General features: G+C 34.0%; 1 protein-coding gene and 1 long non-coding RNA gene across 2 annotated transcripts; both read left to right on the forward strand.

Moving 5' to 3' along the window:
* The first annotated feature begins 1,093 nt into the window (after nt 1-1,093).
* LOC134695398 (uncharacterized) lies at nt 1,094-10,530 on the forward strand. Its single transcript, XR_010102748.1, has 4 exons — nt 1,094-1,253; nt 3,874-3,971; nt 8,449-8,525; nt 9,791-10,530. It is a non-coding gene; the product is annotated as an uncharacterized LOC134695398 (long non-coding RNA).
* A 3,167-nt stretch (nt 10,531-13,697) lies between these two features.
* LOC134694687 (uncharacterized) lies at nt 13,698-18,176 on the forward strand. Its single transcript, XM_063555730.1, has 5 exons — nt 13,698-13,883; nt 15,628-15,749; nt 16,269-16,433; nt 17,137-17,183; nt 18,072-18,176. Exons 1-5 carry the CDS (start codon nt 13,810-13,812, stop codon nt 18,123-18,125), a joined length of 462 nt encoding a protein of 153 aa, XP_063411800.1. The 5' UTR covers nt 13,698-13,809; the 3' UTR covers nt 18,126-18,176.
* Nucleotides 18,177-21,863: the final 3,687 nt, after the last annotated feature.

A 21,863-nucleotide genomic window follows, 5' to 3' on the forward strand; every position in this document is an offset into this window, starting at 1 on the left:
AGATTAGACCGTTTGTTTTCCCGTTTAAATAGATTTACACTAGTATTTTTTTGGGCCCTTTATAACGTGCTGTTCGGTGTGACCGAAGGCTCCGTGTTGAAGGCCGTACCTTGGACGAGAATGGTTTACTTTTATAAACTGTTACTAGAATAGTGAGTTGTCTCATTGGCACTCATACCACATCTTTCTATATCTATTGACACATCTGTGTCATCTCTGCTATCGTTCACTAACATATGGTCATTTGAGCTTTATGAAATAGGTTGTAATTTAGGTTGGATTGGTCGGTCCGACATCTCTGCTTGATTAGGATTCGTTACTTAGCTCCCTCTGCCTCTACATCAACCCCTGCCACCACGCCCACGTGTTCTAGTAGATTTTGGTGGCATGACTGTATTGTTTCCGAGAAATCTACGTATTAATCAGAAATAGAAGGAATGGAACTGTATTATATTTTTAACATGGAACACGATGTTGATGTTATTGCTGAGAACGTAGTACGATCGCGGTATGAACGAAGTATAATCGTGGGAAGAACGTGATATAATCGCAGTAAGATCGTGTTGCAATCGGATAACTCGTGGTATGGTCGTAGTGAGAACGTGGCGAGCGTAGAAAGATCTCGATAAGCGTAGTAAGGTCGCAGATTAAGCGCGGTGAGAACGTGGTATAATCGTAGCGGGATCGTTGTAGAAGCGTAATGAGGACGTAGTGGCATCGTGAAAGCAACGAAAATTTACATTTTCATGCCGCTCATACCGCGACCTCACCATGATCTAAATTTATTTTAGATCGCGATGAGCGTGGTGCAATCGTGGTCTAGTGGGACTGGGGATTCATATGAAAATAATGAGTCTATTGAAGAGTGAAATTGTCAATTTTGAATGCTATTTTTGAATAATTATTTCTAATTATACATCTTCAATACTTGCAAGAAAAAGTAATCAAAATTTCGTTAAGATTAAAATGCAAATATTACTATCGAATTTATAAACCAATCAAAATTATCAATTTAATAAAAATTACTATCCGCGACAAGGTCGAATTGTGATAATTTCTATGTAAATATAAGTCACATATTTAGATCTGTATCAACTATATTTAATCAGTATATGACGAAGCATTTTTATCAAACTATCTACCTGTATTATACCTGTTATAAGTATAACCACAACTATCACAGGAGGATCTGTGTATCAGGAAAACTAAAAAGAAAAAATAAAGATGGGCGTCAAAGTTCACGTAGAGTACTGGTATGTTATTGTTTTTTATTCACATCTATTGTTTTAAGATTTTTTTAAAATTAAACGGATTCAGCTGTGATATTGATTTTTTCATTCAAATAGTTTCAGGTGAATTTCAATTTAGTTTAGGAAGATCGATTGATTGGTGTTTGCTAAACGTCAAACGCAAATATGTCCTTATTGTTATTGACCAAGTTTTTATAGAAAATAATTCCCTTCCTTTATACAGATAAATGAAAAAGCAATGTGCATAATACCTGGCATTGAATCTATAATTATGTCGGTCTAAAACATATAATGATGTAGGTCCCATTTCTAAAAATACATGTAAAATTATGTTTATACTTAAAGAAATCGTCTGATAGGTCAAAATGTACCACTGATAAACATGTCAGAGCTTATGTAATGGTATCTTTTGAATAAATAAAGAAAGAAGTGTGTGTTACTATTTTGATTAAGCAACACGTATAGTATCAATGCGAGTATTCATTTCTATGTTTCGGAAATAAGTGCGGCATCTGTTGTTTCCTTGAAGCATTACCCGTTTCCATTTTCTAATAATTCTATGTATATTTTAAAAACATTATTATTTATTAAATTTAAGTCGTTTACCATGTTTACCTTAAATATCAATTTATCATAAAATCAATAGCGAATTTGGCTTGTGTGTTAAGTACAAGCATACACAAATGGAAAACTTTCATAAATATCGATATATAATGCATGACCTAGACTTCTTTTCTGATTAAGTAATTTTTAAAGGTATATAATACATTAAACACATAGTATATGCTATATTATAAAATGGTCTGTGAACATATAAAGGATTATTCAGATAATCATGACACAGCAAGTTTTAATTTCACAAATAATACCTGAATAGGAAGTAATTCTATATTTTATATTCTAAAGTTATATGTTCCCCGACACAAGAACGACCTCAGGGTTACAATCAGTTAATCGATCTTCCGACCTGCAGTGAAGAGACAACCGTATCTCCTTTATATCGGGATTTAAAATCCGATGCCTCGTGTATAGATAGTGCATCGATCTCTGCACGTTATGAAACTGCAGAACTCCTGGGGGCCTATTGTAAGGCTAGATTTTTGTTTCTATCCTAATATATCCTCTTGTTCCAGTGGCCGTCCGAATTTTTCGCATTTTTATCCCGATCAACCTCTATCACTGGACTAAAGCATTATACACGTGTCTTCGTTCTAAACATACATGAACTATTTGCTACTGGACGTAAAAAAATATTAATCAATAATTCATTAAAATGGGCTACTTTTACAAATAGTAACTACTAGGATATAGAGTTGTCTCATTGCCATTCATACCTCATCTTCTTATATCTACATCTGCATTTAAATGGAAAATGCAGAACTTTAAGTTTAGTCTTTAAAATATTTTCATGTTCTAATTATTTACATAACATTTGAAACAATTATACATATTTTTTAATATTTTTTCACAAATAAAACCTGAATGGGAAGTAATTCTATATTTTTTATTTTAAATTTCTATTTTTATTCGAAATACTTATTAGAACACCATTAGGGGGGTTAAGACATGTTGTCATATCTGTGTCTTCTCCCGACAATCAGGCATCTTGGTGACCAAGTGGTCTAGAAGCTATACCACTAGGTTGTGAACACTCATGTTGTGAATCCGCAAATGGCAGATGTTTTAGATTCCAATATAAATTGGCAAATATTTTATGCTGAGGATCTGTTGTTCTCTTCAATTTACCCCCCCCCCCCCTTTTTTTACTCCTTATTAAAACAGCTAGTTTCTACGAAATAGCCAATAAGTGCTTAAAGTGGTAATAATTTTAGCAATCTTCACCCGGCAGTAAAGCAAAAATAATTGAAAGATCTTGAAAAGTTAAATCCGAAGGCTCTTGTATATAGTATATTACACCGTTTTACAACTCTGAGGGATCCTAAGGTAGCCTGTTGCGTGGCTGAATTGCTGTCGCTATCCAATACAGTAAACCAACTAATTTCAGCTAGCGATTTATTCTCCTGACGTTCGTCAGTAAAATCATTACTCTTATATTAATCGCCGCAAATATGTAAAATTAGGATCTTTCATTATTTGACTACATCAAGTAGTTTGAAAATCGTCAAATTAAACCGTTGTGTTGCGAAAATAAGTTGGTTACAAGCACACCCTCTTGTTCCAGTGGAAGTCCAAATGTCCCGCATTTCATCGCGATTCGCATATACTACATGACTTATGCATTGGTAATTTACTTTCGTCCTGAACATGCACGAAATATTTGCCACTGGTCAATCAATCGTTTATTGAAATGAACCACATATTTATGGAAAATGCAGTGCTGTAACTTTAAGTGTCATCTATAAAATATCTTTATTTTCTAATTCTTATTTAATTTGATTTATGATTCTTAATCTTAAATTTATCCTGAAAACAATGCAAGGAAGTAATATTTTGCGAATGCATATAAAAGTATTGCCAGTTGTTTTTTTTTATTAAAAAAGTAATGATTTCCTTATTATATTTATTAACTTCATGCACTGACAACAATGAGATTTTTTTATCTCCATTTTAAAAATACTTATGAAAACATGTATGTTAACATCTCATTTCATATATTTTACAGTAGCGGGTGAGGTTACGCAGGCAAGTATGAGGCGCTTCGCGGGCGCATCCTTGCCGAGGTACCTGGTGCTGACGTCGTAGGGTCAAAGGGTCGCAGAAGTACGTATAGTTTACAATATAGAAATATAGGAAAATATATATGACAAAAATTATATACAGTGAAACTTGTCTTAACCAGACTATGTTTTAAGTCAAGTCATATAAAGTTTTATTTGTAATGAACCTGATTATAAAACCAAACTTTTACCAGAACCGAACACAATCTCAAGTCCCGAAGCGGTTGGGTTCAGAAAGGTTTCACTTTACCTTAGATTTACAATAATGCAATATCTGGAGATGTGAAGTGCAAGACAAAATCCTAGACCTAAGCAATAAACCTTGGAATTTTACACAAAAGGTGTCTTGATATTTTCGGTTTTGTTCTGTCAAATATTGATAAATACTTGTAGATGTAAACAAATTGCTTAAAGGCGTTCTCCTTTATCTTTTTTTTTTTGCGAGACGAGATATTCCGTTGGTGCAGACATAATAAACTTACTGTAAACTAGAATGATAACGACGTAAACTATAAAATACAGAAACCAACCAACAACACCCGCTGAACCGGAAACTGCTGGCTTGTGACATGCACTTGAACATTATAACGGGGTTAATATCAAAAAGAAGATGTGGTATGGTTGCCAATGAGACAACTGTCAACATGAGACCAAAATGACACAGAAATTAACAACTATAGGTCATCGTACGGCCTTCAACAATGAGCAAAGCCCATACCGCATAGTCAATCCCGAAATGACAATGTAAAACAATTCAAACGAGAAAACTAACGGCCTTATTTATGTTAAAAAAAATGAATCATGTTTGTGAGCACTCAACCCTCTCCCTAACCTGGGACATTGGTGTAACATTACAAAATAAGAACCGATACCGTTTTACATTATTTGTTGACGACAAAATTTCTTGTTGTCCATTGACAAATATTTCAAGTTTATCTTGGACGTACATGAATTAAGTATTAGATCAATTATCAAATGTTTTGCAATTTTGCATCGGATGCCTCGTGTAAAGAGAGTGCCAAGTCTTTGCACGTTACGAACCCTTGTAACAACTCTTTGAGGGGTCCGTAGGTGGCCTGTTGCAAGGCAAAATTTCTGTCCCTATCCAGTATACCCTCATTTTCCAGTGGCAGTCCAAATTTCCCCGATCATCATCCCAGATGGCCTCTCTTGTGACAAGACCTACCTATTGTATTTATTGTGAACTGGTTCTCGTCCTGAATATGCATGACATATTTGCCACTGGACGTTAAGCAACCAACAATCAATCAATCAATTTTGCAATGTTGGTCGAATATTATAAATAACAGATAATCTTCCTTTTCCAACCAGACGTAACTGACAGCGTACATTTGTACTTGTACATCCCCTAACAAGACAAGTGCAATTTTCTTCCTCGTTTTTGAAGCATTTTTAAATAATTATCCCTTTCTTGTACTTTTCAAATTAGTTTATCAAACATTTTCAATCAAAAGACCACAAGACTAAAACTTGTGAATTTTAAAATTGAAGCGGTTCCTGATAGATGTAATTTTATACTTTTTCCCACATATCATAATTTATTTGTTTCAAATGGAAAGATAGAAATCCTAAGGGAAAATAATTTGTTATTCTATAAATGACAATATTATAATCCGAATTAAAGTTTGAAATAAATGCCAGGGAAAACGACCCTCATCTTCGAGAGAGATCAAAGAGAAATATTGAGTAAGATGAATAGCGAAAGATTTTTAGAATTAATTTACTATCATCTGTACCCATAACTTCAATATAATGCAGTATATCATATTGGGTTTTTCGTTCATTGTCTTGAAAATAACCCTAGTAAGTTTTCACGCTGGAATGTTTATACGTTTGCCATCTATTGGCCTGTTTATAGATAACTATGTAGTATATGGGTTTTATTCATTGTCTGAGGGCTGTATTGTGACCTATAATTGTAAACCTCGAATTTTATGTCAGTTACCTTAATCTCTGGTGGAGAGGAGTTTCACTGGCAAACATAACACATCTTATCCCTCTAATTCTATGGAAATATATCCCTTTCGGAACCATTGTATAAAACAATTTAATCAATGTATTGTTGCCTGTGATCTCAGATGATGATTGGCTGAGTGAAATGGTCACAACCTTTCTCAGCTACATGATATTATCAAAATGTTCTAATAGCAATTGACAACTTCGAAGAAAGTACAAGGCACTCGAAGGGGATTTTTAGTTTAGAAATTTTATCTTTTAATCATTAGAGAAACTTAGCATAAGATAGTAACGTGTGGATTATCGGATTTATCAAATCTCGATAGTTTTATTATAAATTTTTCAGTCCGAGCCTCGGAGAGGACTTTAAATTTGATAATTTATCTACATGTATCACGATTGGATAAATCCGATAACTCACGTCGTGTATCAATGTAATACTCTTTATTCTAATATGACGTGCAGCTTTAGCTTTGTAAAGAAACCATACTTTATTATCCAATAAAATTAGTTTGCACATGCGTATATTGACTACGGCAGAAAAATGAATTTCGTCAAAATGGTATGCATTTAATGTATTTCCTTAAATTAAAACACTTTCAAACACTAAAATGATACACATTTTGTTACTAATACTTTAACAATGACAACAATGTGTTACAATTCGTAATTGAAAATAGTTGACCTAGATACAGCAACGTCCATGTTGGCTGTTCTAACTTCAAAACCCCTCTCCCTAAAAACACGTTTCATCTCTCAAAAGGCATGTCATTGTATATTAATTTCATTGAAACATATGTTCCGACGATAAAATATAAAATAAAGAATAGATATAGGAAGATGTGGTGTGAGTGCCAATGAGACAACTCTCCATCCAAATAACAATTTAAAAATTAAACCATTATAGGTTAAAGTACGGCCTTCAACACGGAGCCTTGGCTCACACAATAGGTTACTATAATTACTGTTGTACTGAAATGACAAAATTGTTTCATGTTTCTGATAAAATGGATTGACCCTAGCAGGGAATCGAACCCCATTCTCCTATAAAAGCAAATAGGCGTAATTACCAATATACCACCAAGGTTTCCAATCCATTTTACAAATGCAACAAGATTGTCACCCAGTATTAATTTTAATCTCATGTATAAATACAGTATTTGAAATCGTCAGATGCACAAAGGCGTGCCCCTACCTTACCTGTTACCTAGTCTTTATCTTCCTCCTCTAGCAGGAGCTTCGCTTCTATAGCGTAATTCCAATTTGCACCCTTATTTGCACCCTAACCCTTACACACGGGGCACTCATAAAATCAATATACGTAGGTAGTTATTATAATGATTTATATAACAGTAACATATATACAGCATGCGGACTAATCCATCACCATGTAAACGTAGTTTACTATATATATTACACAGTCCAATCGTTCATAGCCGGATCACTATTATATCTCCATATAACATAGTGTTATAGACTATAATTAAAACACTCCTGCCCTCGCAATAGCATTTACTGTTCAAAACACTGTCCTTGGTATCTTTAAAATCTAAAAAAACGTTTCACTGTTCATTTGGTAAGCAATTATTCCATATAAAACACGCTAATAAAATATTTAAAATCTAAACCCACTTGATATTTTACAAGCCTTGGATACGAGTTTTCAGTTCAAACACTATCCATCTCTCAATATTGCAGAATAAATCCTGACACAATCCAGTAAATGCGAATCAAATTTACTCAGACATTAAAAGTAATCGTTTGTGATATAGTTTGTAACACAGACCTCTGGTTAATGTCTCTATACGGACATGTTCCCTGTTCCTTGCCCTTTGATCAACTTTAAAAGGTGTAGCCACCGCAAGTATAAATGGATTTCTGTCAAAGGGCCCCTCCTGCCAAGTCTCGAATGTCAGCACAACTTTATCAAGAAATCCTCTATCAGATATGAACATATTTACCAATGCTACAATATTAACCGGCGGAATATTTACGATTAATTTAGTAAATAAAGACCTACCCGATTCTCCTTGTGCGTCCACCGCCATTGACGACTGACTTGAAAATGTGCGTGTCAGAAATTGACCTCAAAGGAAAAGACTGTTGAAATATAACTTTTCTGTTTTATTGTGACACAAATATTGTTTTAGTTAATAAATTAATTTATTAATATCTGTTTCAATTTTGAATTTTAGAAATTTATACAACTTTGCCAAATTAAACTGGTATGAACTAGTTGGATAAAAATCGACAGGAAGGTTGATGGAAGAGCCTACACAAATACCGTACACTTTATACACAGCGAACATAGATATTACCGTAATTGTCCTAATCAGAATCGAAATAATTGATGCCAGCTATACTTTATTGTAGTTTTAACATGGGTAGGCATTATATTCGTGTTATTTTAGCCCTCGCTATCGCTCTGGCAAAAATAATCACGAATATAATGCCTACCCATGTTAAAACTACAATAAAGTGTAGCTGGTATCAATTATTTCTTAATTTATACACATGATATATATATATATATTTTTCTTTAGCTGCATTTGAAATTACGATCAATGATAAAGAGGTTTTTTCTAAACTGAAGTTGAAAGGTTGGCCAATCGAAGAGGATGTAAGTTAGATTTCTTTTATCATGTTTAGTAGTCCAAGTTTGTGTTAAATAATCTTTAGTGTTGGACTTCACTGGTCCGTATGATTAAAATATTTGGTGGCCTTAGATATAAATAAAAAACTGAATATAGATAAACCGATAGAATTAGGAACTAAAGTCATGTAAAGGGAGTCAAAATATACAAGAGATATTCAATAACGAAAAACGATGAATAGAGTGAGACTAACAGTACTTGTTATTCACAACAGAGAAAACCGAAAACCGAGCAACACGAATACATGCAATAACCGGGATGGTCGCAGGCGCTTCGGAAGAGTAAGCAAATCCTGCTCCACTTGCAAATGTCCTGTAGATTACTGAAGATTTTAGGCACTTGGCCATATACAGTCTTTTTCATTCCAATTCCCGATTTAATAAGCTAGCTTAAGTGATACTTGTTAGCCATGGACATATAAGGGGATGGGATAGCAAAAAAAAAAACCAGAAATAATTTTGATTGTCACAGAAAATAAATGGATTTCAATGGTCACTGTCTCCTATAGGAATAGACCGATTAGAAGGCCACAGACGAAAAAATTGTCACACATAGAAAAACATGACTAAATACATTATGTGCATACAAAGAAGACGCATAGCGGCAGTTATTCAAGGTTGCTTTTCGTTTCACAAGTAACGTTCCCTCTTTAAACATATCCACCAGTCTATACACAAACAGTTGAACGGTAGCTGAACAATTAACAAGTAGATATTAGTTTATAAAGATTGTAGGTGAGATGATATAAACCATTCAACTGATGCATGCATTGCAATTTGATTTCATTTTCTGTGTTTTAACACCACTTTTAAGCACCACTTGGCTATTTTGTGGAGGCCAGTTTTTATTTGTGGAGAAAACCAGAGTGTCCGCAAAAAACACCACCGACCTTCGATAGGAAAACTGATAATCCTAGTCAATTAAGATTGGAGTCGAGTGTACCTTATTGCAATTTTAATAAAACAAAGAAAAAACTCAGTTACGGTAGTCGGACATTGAGCAAGACGAGACCATCATTTCAGAGCACAAGAATGTGATTCCCTCCGTTTTTTTTTAAGGTGTTCTTTTTTTTATATGTTTAAATGTTTTGTGTACGGTCTTTGTGTTGTTGTTTTGCCATAATATGGTTAGTTTGTTTTTGAGTTTTAACATTGAATATCCCTTTGACATGTTTGTCTCTCTTTATCAATAAATTGCTGAAATACGACTTATATATTTTTTTATGTTTCAGCTGATTGAGGTTATACGGCAAGCTGATCGTGGCATGGAACCAAAAGAATTATCAACTTGCAGGAAAGCTAGTTGTGTCATTTGTTAAACCGGGGTGTGATTAAAAAGACGGACATCAAAATATTTGTAAAATGTAAAACAAAAAATTTACTCGCATTTGCCATTTATGTAGCTCATTGCAGAAATAAGATGTAAAAACCAAACACTTCAACAACCGAAATAAAAAAAGTGGAACTCTTAATAAAAAAAACAGCAACAGAAAATTTAATATTTAATCGTTTTATACTAAACTGAAACTTTACCATGTTTACGATACAAGGCAATAATTGTGTTTAAAATAAATTAGTTGAAGGCTATGGGGAAATAAATTATTTTGATAAGTGATAAAGTAGTATTTTAAAATGAAGCAGACAAAAATAGGAAAAAAATAAAATATCAATTTATCCGTGAATATCTTTTATTTACCTTAAAAATTTAAAAATATTCAGTTACTTATAGTAGAGAAATAAGTTGGCGATAAATTTAAGGAACAACCACCACATTAAACAAAACTAGAATTAGTTCAAAATCTGAGCAAGACGAAAATAATCGTCTTTAAAGCTAAAAGTAAAATTAATGAAATGTTCATTAAAAAGTAGAGTACACCGTTCATATTTTTGATTTTTTGAAGCTATTATTTTATCAATAAATGAAAACTGTGGTAAAAAGCGATGAAGCCACAGTTTGATGTAGACTTGAAAGATGATAGGTTTCTTAATCAATAACCAATAAGATCGTTCTGTATTGAAATCAAAACTATTAAAGACATTAAAATTGAAAGTATTTTTGTTTGTTTCTTTAGTTATATTATGTTTAGCATTGATTGCGTCTGTTCTGTAATGTTAAATAATGTGTTTGTTTAATATATGGTTCTGTAATATTGAGTACTGCGTCTGTTTGATTAAAAGTTCTGCTTTTTTTTTATCATTATACCAGAAGAACATAAATGACGATAAAGGGGGGAAACACATGTACCATAGTGCAAATACAATATTAGATGATGAATATGTTGACGAAAGACAGACTTCTACGTAGACAAACACTAACAGTCTTAAGACGAGGAGACACATACTTGTCAACAAAGAACTACAAACAACATCGTAAATAACTCCCCCCCTCCAAAAAAAAAACCAACACAACAAAAAAAAAAAAAAAAAAAACAGGGATGAACTCATGATCAGCTGCTGTGGAAAGGTTTGGGAACGGTTGGGAACTTTAGGTCAATTGATGACACTAATTAAAATGACAAGTTACCAATTAGGATTCATATGGCCATACGAAATGACATACATTCTATTGGCCTGTCGAGATTTTAACAAACATCTAGCAAACTAAGTCCAATCGGAAGACATTATCACTATGGAAGACAATTAGCTGTCAGGACATCGGATGGTTTTTGACTAGTTTATATCAAGGAACCAGTTCGAACACGATAGGAGAGGTTAATTACACGTATTTTTAATAACACGTTCTCACCTCATTTGCATTAGAAAATAAATCAATTATAGTTATCACCCCTTAATATGTCTAGTTGTAATTTTCTCAATTATTAAACAATTGAAACATCTTAAGCCAATTATACTCAAAAGGTGATTAATAGCAAATGATAGCCAATTATACTCAAAAGGTGAATAATAGCAAATGATAGCAAAATAACATGCAGTTCCTTGATGAAGATTAAACTGCAAGGAATTAATTGGAAAAATACAACAGCATACAAAATTTGTATTGATATAATATGTTTCACGTCCAATGAAATGTTTTGCTCCTCTCCTAATGACGTGTGTCTGAAGGTGAGGGTGCCGATCGGATACTGGTGGGCAGTGGTGTTCTCCTGGATACATGGACTTGTTTATTCCACACGACGGATAGGAATAGGATAGGGAGAGTGAGTGTGAGCGAGAGTGAGAGAGTGAGCGAGAGTGAGAGAGAGTGAGCGAGAGTCAGAGTGAGCCAGTGAGCGAGAGAGCGGACGAGAGTGAGAATGGGAGAGAGTGTGCGAGAGTGGGCAAGAGTGAGAGCGAGAAAGGGAGAGAGAGTGAGAGAGCGTGAGAGTGAGCGTCGGCGCGAGTGAGAGTGGGAGAGAGCGTGAGAGTGAGCGTCGGCGCGAGAATGAGAGTGGGCGAGAGTGACAGCGGGTGAATGCGAGAGAGCGAGAAAGGGAGAGAGCGTGAGAGTGAGCGTCGGCGCGAGAGTGAGTGTGAGCGAGAGAGAGAGAGAGAGCGATAAAAGGAGAGAGCGTGAGAGTGAGAGTGGTCGAGAAAGGGAGGGAGCGTGAGAGTGAGCGTCGGCGCGAGAGTGACAGCGGGCGAAAGTGAGTGAACGAGGTGGATGGAGTGAAGCTAGTGGGAGAAGGAGCACGATATGGATAGCGTGTGAGTGGGATAGTGAGAGTGGGTGGATGAGAAAAGTGAGACTAGATGAGCGAGAATGAGGATGTAAGAGTGAGTATGAGAAGGAGATGATGTCACAATACAAGAATGTGAAACTGAGTGACAAGGTGGATGACTCAGTGTCAAGGTCATCAACCGGGTTTTATTTATGAGTAAGAAAGCCCCCCCCCCCCAAAAAAAAAAGAGAAAAAAAAGATAGAAACGAGGATTACTTATGAATCACATCACCAAAGAACCGCCACTGCACATCAGCATCTTATCAGTTCACGGTCAAATTCTACATTAATCTACTTCATAAATGTAGCTTCTTTAAATTAGAATACCAATAAAGTGACCTAAAAATACAACTAATTTACAGAACTATTTCTTCTGTGTAAGAATTTTTTATACGTGACCTCATGTAATAAATATGGTGGTTATAAATACAACTGCATGTGCATGTCTAACCTGGTTATTAAATCTTATTGAACTAGTTGAAAGTAAAGCGACATTGAAAACATTATACCTTATAAATAATATGTGTCCGGAGAGTGTATCATGATTTACCAATCGTCCATCATCACGAATGCTTAAAGCCAAATATATGACTAATAAAGATATATAAGTACCAAAACACGTGAAGAACTATTTGACAAAAACAGACCACAAAATAGATATACCAACATATATGTACAACAATATGTCTGAAATTTATACCTATTTTTCAAACAATAATACAGCACAGTGAAACCTGGCTAAACCGAATCCTGCATACACGAAAACCTGTAATAACCAAACATATTCTTTAGCCCCGTCATTTCAAATTGTATGCGTTGTGAACCTGATAAAACCGAACATCGGCCAAAACCGAACAAAATCTTAAGTCCTGAACAGATTCGGTTTAAACAAGAACCATATTTATGCAGTACGAATAACTTTTTGGGAATGCAGTAGAGGCTGCATACACGTAAGATGTGACTTAGCTTGAAATTATTTCAAAATATGTATATATTGAAGTGTAAAAAGCGTTTTTATAATGTACACAGAACTTTGGACTCATTATTCAGTTATTTCCCACTTAAATTTAATAGAACCATATTTGATGCAGAACAAATATTTTTTTGGAATCTACACTAAGCTAGAGAAAGTATTTCAACTATGTACATGATGTATATATATTGAAGTGTAAAAAGTGTTTTTATAATATACCAAGAACTTTGGACTCGTTATTTCCCACTTAGATTTACAGTTCCATAACTACAGTGAAACCTGCCTAAAATGAACATTTTCGAGACTTTAGGTATAATTGTTCGGTTTGGGCCAATGTTCGGTTTTATCAGGTTCACGACGCACACAATGCAATATGCCTGACATTAAGAGCATGTTTGGTTAAATCAGGTTTTTGGCTTATGCACGATTCGGTTTATCTAGGTTTCACAGTATACAGAAACCAAATGTCTTATCTCTCAATTCGTGACTAAGACACCATTGTTACATAGTACCATAAGAGACTATACAATTAGTTCTGGTATCTATTAGGTCAGACGAACTGTACGTCACGATCTTCACATATAAGCCTGAAGTGAATAATATACGTTACATTTAGTTTATGTCAAACGTAGAATTCACAATGATGTATTTCCTTGTTGTTTGTTGTGTCTTGGGACTTTCCTCTGCTGCGCAGTGAGTATTAACAAGTACTTATTTGTAAAATGAGGTCATGTGCACTGAGTTTTATGAAATTAAATGCATCAACTCTGAATCTTAAAATTACCTTTTCTACATTGGTTAGAGGTATAGGGGGAGGGTTGATATCTCACAAACATGTTTAACCCCGCCACATTTTTGCGCCTGTCCCAAGTCAGGAGCCTCTGGCCTTTGTTAGTCTTGTATTATTTTAATTTTAGTTTCGTGTGTACAATTTGGAAATTAGTATGGCGTTCATTATCACTGAACTAGTATATATTTGTTTAGGGGCCAGCCGAAGGACGCCTACGGGTGTGGGAATTTTTCGCTACATTGAAGACCTGTTGGTGACCTTCTGATGTTGTTTTTATTATTTGGTCGGGTTGTTGTCTCTTTGACACATTACCCATTTCCATTCTGATTTTTATTCTGCATTATTATTTTTACAATTAGCAAATTGTGTCTTTTCTTAATACCAATATCAATCAAATACCCTAACCTCACTAACTGTCCAGTAATTTATTTTACATTAGATACTCATGATACTGGACTGAAAAAACTGTCGACTTCATGTATTTCAATTTTAAAGACTTACATGACCGTTTGGCAGATAATAATAATTTATTATAGTACAACTTGACTAAATGTAAGACAGTTTAAAGCTGACCAGTTGTTAAAGCATTTTACTTTTAAAGAGGTAACTGGACTTGCTATTGAGTATTACAAGTGTAAACTGTTCAATATAATAAAGGCAAAGAGTCCAGAAAAAACAACAACAAATGGACGACTTCAATACCGATAATTTCCCCCTATGATTCAGTTAGAACGGGGATGATACTTGAATATCTGAATATCAAATTTCAAAGAAATTTCAACAACTAGCCGTAAAAATCATGTAAGATCGAAGACAGAGATTCATCTATTGTGTTACAATAGTGTGTAGAATATCTGGATTAAATTTGGTTTATTCTGCTTCTGATAGTCATTCATAGATAAACTCTGAGTAGAATTTACAGACGATTGCATTGAGTGTGAAGTTAAAGGTGATGTCTTTGGTTAGCTTGCTTGTTATCTGAACCATGAAGTCATTGTTAGGTTAATATGTAAACTACCCTCTTTTCGAAGTAGTCTAGTCCTACCGTATCTAATAATAACTGCACGGTCCAGCTAAAAGGCAAGCTAACCACAGACATTACCTGCACCTACACACTCAATGCAATCGGCTGTAATACTCCCACACCCTTCATATTGTAGTGTTCTCAACAGTTCATTTGTCCAACTCATATTCAACCACATTTCTTATCTGAAACTTTTTCCAAATGACTTCACGATTGGTCAGCATCGTCACAGGGATGAGTTGACTCGTGTGAACATTTTTCGTAATTGTCAGATACCGAATTCATGAGTGAATATACGAATTAATATTCAATACATTGAATAAACTTACTTTTATTGTAAATTATTTCACCAGTACTACTAAACAGACTTGTGGTAAGTTGCGTTCGACTTGAGTGACAATTAAGTGTTTCTAATTTTCCACACGGTCATAGAGGTTCCTCTAATACTTAGTGTTAGTATTACAAGTACAAATAATATTTTTATATCACTGAAAGTTTGTCATCTTTTTTTTTTAAATTGAAAAAAGTGAACAATTATACACCGCAAATTTGTTTCTTTAGACACATAAATAAAAACTCAATATTGTCATATCACAAGTGTTCTTTTTTCTTGCATATTTTAGGATCAATTTCAAACCATACAATGAAACCGCCATGAGTATGTTTTTAACATCGGATACTGACCATGACGCCTGCTTCGAAAGAAGTGAATTGGATCACGTGTTTGTTGTTTACGATACTGATGGTGAGTGTTAACTGATCACGTGTTTTGTTGTTTACGATACTGATAGTGAGTGTAAACTGATCACGTGTTTTGTTGTTTACGATACTGATAGTGAATGTAAACTGATCACGCGTTTATTGTTTACGATACTGATGGTAAGTGTAAACTGATCATGTGGGCTTTTTACGATTCTGGGAATAACCTGATTACGGGTTTATTGTTTAGGATACTGATAGTGAGTGCAAACTGATCACGTGTTTGTTGCTTACGATACTGAGGGTGAGTGTAATCTGAACACGTGTTTGTTCTTTACGGTTCGAGTGTAAACTGAAGACACACTAAGAAAATATCTTTTAAAAATTCAGATAGCAACTTCAAACATGAATAATACATGATCTGACCTAAGTTGACTCCCGTCATTGTCTTTCACGACAGAAAACTACCGTTTTTATAAAATGTCCTGTTCCCCTAAAAATAAAACAAAAGTAAAAATATTGTTTAAGTAACAATCATAAATTCTAAACCACATACTTTTTTCAGGTAGTGGAACCGTAAGCAGACACGAGTACACTGTTCATATTACAGCAACTAATCCTGAACTTCATGATTTTGCTCACGTTTTGTACGATGATTATGATTTAGATGGTGACCACCACTTGGAAAAACACGATTATGATGCATATTTTGCAAAACTTGATGCCGATAGTAAGTTATTATGTTTTATATTTCACCCTTTCAGAATCTAAAGGATTGTGGGTAATTGCATTGTTCGTACCCCAAGATGAATTTCATGCTTTTCATTGGTTCACATTTCATTGTTAAGAACGTTCTAAGCAAATCAAACGTTTATTTGTTCTGTAAAAACGTACACTTGAAACTAGAGATTACATATGAAGTGAAATATACGAGACAGTAATAACGTTAACGGTACCAATTTTACTGCATCATGTATGTTTATGCATGTACAGAAGTAGTTGCTACTGGGATATAAATAAACTAGTTGGTAGATTGTTTATTGTTGATGGTTTCTGTTTAGTTTACCCTGCATTTGTTATCTCTCTTTTCATATATAATGATAAGGTTTTTAATATAATTAATATAATTGTATTTTTAAATGAATTAATCAAGCGAATATTCTGCTCCTTGGGAGCGTCTTTTATGACAAATAAACTTGTTGTTGCAGTTTTTGTTTTTGTTTGTTGTTCTTTATTTACCATGGTGTTTAGACTTTGGATGATTTAAAATCGTTGTATATTGGAAAGACGAATGTCTATTGTCATTAAACACAAATGATAATCCAAACACTAACATACTCATTCACACACACCGTGACGACACTTTTAAAATTTTACTTTCTTGTTGCTAAGGTCTACAATTTAATTGTATATTTTTATATTTTCATTTTTAGGTGATGGATGTGTTACTCCCACTGAATTCGTCGACTACTGGACTGTGGTTTGTGCATTTTCATTCTTCTACTCACATAAACATAGACACACACCATCAAATCTATAAAAACAACATTTGCTAGATAATATGCAACCGGAGCGCTTTTCAATTAATCGATTTACCTTCATCAGGAACGCACAAAAGCATGCTCTAAAAGCAAGGGATTAAAGTACAGGAACACGCGAAGATCTATTATAGGACCAAAGAGCCATGCACAATAATAGTCATATACATTTTTAAAGAATGATTAATTATGAATTTGGTTAGTTTCACCCTGCTGAATCTGTATTTGAATACACCAATTTATATGCATTATAAAAGAGAGAAAAAAACATGTGATAATTATATTCATCGATGTGTTTTTTTTTTAAAACTTAACACTCAGCAAACATGGCTAATATTCGACATTTTTGCATTTATCATTTGTTTTGAAATGTACTTATTTCTGAGTTTAGTATAACGTCCATTGTAACTGAATTAATACACCTATTTGTTTAGGGGCTAGCTGAAGCACACCTCCTGTTGCGGGATTTTCTTGCTGTATAAAAGACCGGTGTATAAAAGACCCATTGGTGGCCTTTGGCAGTTTTCTGCCTTTTGGTTGGGTTTTTGTCTTTTTGACATATTCCCCATTTCCATTCTATATTTTATTGTAACTTTCACTTACATAAATTCCAAGATCCTGCTAAACGTATATAGACACTTGTATCGTTATTTCAACTTACCCAATACATAAATTCATCCCTGTGAACGTCCGCTGCTGCCACGCCACCTCGTTTGTTTTGCGGTTCGCTGGTTGAATTATTGACAAAGAACATTTCCATTGTCATGGTTACGGCGGGGGTGTTGCAAATGACGTAAGGTTAATATGTTAAATTTGTTTTTCTATTGCAGATATTTATTGCAAACGAACATTTGCATGGTCATGGAGGTGGACACGGAAAGTAATCTAAAGTCAACAAATAATAAAATGGAAAAATAAAAAAATGTTTTCATGTCCTTTTTGGCTTTGATATCCGTATTTTGCAAGGGACAGAACTAGACTTGTTTTTCGTTCATTTTTTTACATAAATAAGGCCGTTAGTTTTCTCGTTTGAATTGTTTTACATTATCTTATCGGGGCCTTTTATAGCCGACTATGCGGTATGGGCTTTGCTCGTTGTTGAAGGCCGTACGGTGACCTATAGTTGTTAATGTCTGTGTCATTTTGGTCTTTTGTGGATAGTTGTCTAATTGGCAAAATTAGTAAAATAAAAGACAAGCTTCTGTTTTTGAAATGTAGCGAATCGAGCCAAACCAGCTTTTTTTAAATAAAATACATCAACACGTCTTTTTTAAATTAAAATTTTTAAAAGTTTCAGATAGGATAGATATACCCAAAAATTCCGCTGACTGGGAAGTATGATTTGCTCATTTTTGAAGGCTGTACAATAACCTATAGACGTGAGCTTCTACATGTGTGTTATTTCGTTTCTGGTGGAGAGTTTTCTCATTGGCAATCATACCACATCTTCTTATTTGTATAGACATCAACATAAACAGCTTGAACTGCTTAAAATCAAATTTAAAAAAGATCTCATTTTTTTTATTGAACTTGAAATAAAGTATGATTAAATTTGGATCTCTTGTGTAGAGTTGTCTCTTTGACAAGAGGGGCACAGGATACTAGAGGGACAGTAAAACTCATAGATTGAAAATAAACTGACAACGCCATGGCTAAAAAAAAAAAGGCAAACAGACAAAAAATAGTGCAGAAGACACAACATAGTAAGCTAAAGACTACGCAACACGAACCCCACCAAAAACTGGGGGTGATCTCAGGTGCTCCGGAACGGTATACAGATCCTGCTCCACATGTGGCGCCCGTCGTGTTGTTAATTTACCATATCTCCTATTTTTTATACAACTCATAGGTTAACAGATAGTTCTACTGAATCCTACAAATTGACTGAAGTTGTGTTGATAATAACACTTGACGAAAAGAGACATAGATTTTATTTGCCAAATATTAACTCTCTGCATTATGCTGAATCATACATGAAAGACCTGTATATTTAGTTTACAATGTACTAGCATATATGTTATATCTTCAAGTTGATATTCAAGAGCTTGTGTTTTCAATACGACTTTATGATGTTTAACAGCCGACCAACATGAAATTGCGTCCTTCCTATCCTCAACTTTGTGTACTGACTGTTGGATGAGAAACTTTGTTATCACTAACCAATAAAATTATATAGCATACACAAACTATTTTTCTATATGTACCATGATACTGTAGAAATAATTCGATGTTAACCCAAAAACGGAACTTGAGAGATATTTGGTGTATCATACAAATATATATATTTCGAATTGTATCTGACCTGTTTGCACCGGGGTCTTAAACTTCTTGCATTTAGTGCAAGACTATCACAATAGTCTCATTTTCAGATTTTTGTCATCAAAACTTAGATATGAGCAAAGGACTTATCATAAAAGATAGTTTGCTACAAGATATATTTCACAAAGATGTTAATGTGTGTAGAAAATATTTTATCGGCAAGGCATAGGGTTTATATCTATTCTGTAAAAAGAATGATTTTTTTTTGTATATGTAAACGTCTCAATTAGTACATGTCCATGCAATCATAGCAATATTACATGCAAACTTGTTATTCAAGTTACGGCTAATTTCCTACTGCATGTAAAGCAAGACTTTGGTTAGCTTGCTTGCTTTGTTTGCATATTGTACAATTGTAATTGGGACAACATCCAATCAAGTTTAAATATAATATATACAGGTTAAAATATGCCTATATAAATTGTATGAAGATGTCAATGTTAATTACAAAGCTTGAATTAAGTTTATACAAACAGAGCAAGCAAGCCTACCAAAGTTTAACTTTACAAGCATTAGGAAATTAGACGTAAAGGCAAAGTTAAATTGCCAAATGGAATGGGAGTTTGTCTTTATAAATGCTAATGAATTATTGAAAAAGGATTGGTTCAAGTTTACAATGGTCCAAAATGTTTAAAATATCTTTACCCATATTGCATGAAATCCGACAGACAAATTGACTGATTTAATACAAAGAAACCAACAATACTATCCAGTGAAAACTTGTAGTCCATTGATAAAATTATGAATCAGTCATTTATTAGCAAACTACTTTAAACAGTTTCTGTTAACAGGTCAATGGAGAGCTAGGAAAGAACTTAAAACAAAACAAAGGCCTTACTGTGGTAAAATGTCCAACAAACCACACATTGCCATAAATTATTTCTAAAATACAAATTGTAAGATCAAATTCACAAATGCGCAAAAATGACAGGATGAGTACAAGATGGCTTACTAGAATGATGCGTAAAGAATTGAGTAAGACATATGAGATTCACCTGAGTAGTGGAATTAATTGAGATTTGAAATGTTCATTAGAGCGCCCTTTAACATTTGACAATATAATTCGTTTATCGATTCGATAACTTTGGATCGTCGGGACTGTTTCTATTTCAAATGTTCACATGCGGTCATATTTAAGGGTTAGAAAATTTTAATAACCCACTGTTAAAAATGGTGATGTCTCAGAATTAATTAAAATCAATTACAAATCCGCTATAGGGTGATGCCTAATACTTTTATATAACTTATCGACGTATTGTATAGGAGTAACATGACTGATGTCGCATGTAAAACAGGATCTATTTACATGTACCTTATCAGAGCATCTTAGATCAAACCCGGTTTTTGACGGGGTTTGCGTTGGTCAGTCTTCTTTTTTATGTTGTGTTTTGTATAATATTGTTTGTCTTTTGTGCGTTTTCATTATTTGCCTTGGGGTGTCAGTTTGAGTTCGACTTATGAGTTGATAACATTCGCCTCATTTTTACTCTATGCGTAAAAATACCGTTGAAAATTCTTATAATTTTTGAAGATGACAAGTTTACTGTGCGTTTGAACAATACAAATGTAGCTTAACCAGATGGTATTGCCTACAATTGGCATTTGCATGGACTGATATATGTAATGTCGAATTTTATCAGGTAAATGTCAACTAATAAAGAACAAAAAATATTTGAATAACGCTGACCGTCAAAACTAGCTGCAAAGGATACACATATATACAACTCGAGTATTGCTGTTTGCAAATACATTCAGCGCAGGGATAATGATTTTTAGACAATATTTTCAAAAGTATGTTTAAACGCAGTATATTTTGATCAGATCTCATGCGTTATAATTGATTATGCTATTTGACAAATCGTTAAAACATGATGTATTCTGATTTCATTTTATTTCCAAATCACAAAGCAAAGGAATAAGCATATAAGGGTAAAACAAACTGATAAAAACATAAATAGTCCAGTAGTGTTATATCGCGGAAGGTCTTCTTTAAAATCGACGTCATAAAGTAGTGCCGTACATGATGTTGAATTGCATATCAGCAACTGATTATTAAAATATGAAATAGCTTTGGGCAAATGTAGTCCATCTTGTTCACAAAGAAGAACTTTACTGTTCTTACCATCAGGGGAAATAACTGCAACAGAAAGCGAGGTTTCGTAAACAACAAAAAGGAATCCGTTCTTATCTACTCTTATTTGCCGCGGTCCTTTTAGACGTTGGTTGTGAAATGTCCAAGAAACATATCCATTAGCATCCGAACAGTATACCTTATGGTCATCAGGAAGAATGGTAAAATACAA

The sequence above is a fragment of the Mytilus trossulus genome, chromosome 13 (assembly GCF_036588685.1).
Source record: "Mytilus trossulus isolate FHL-02 chromosome 13, PNRI_Mtr1.1.1.hap1, whole genome shotgun sequence".
Lineage (NCBI taxonomy): Eukaryota > Metazoa > Mollusca > Bivalvia > Mytilida > Mytilidae > Mytilus > Mytilus trossulus.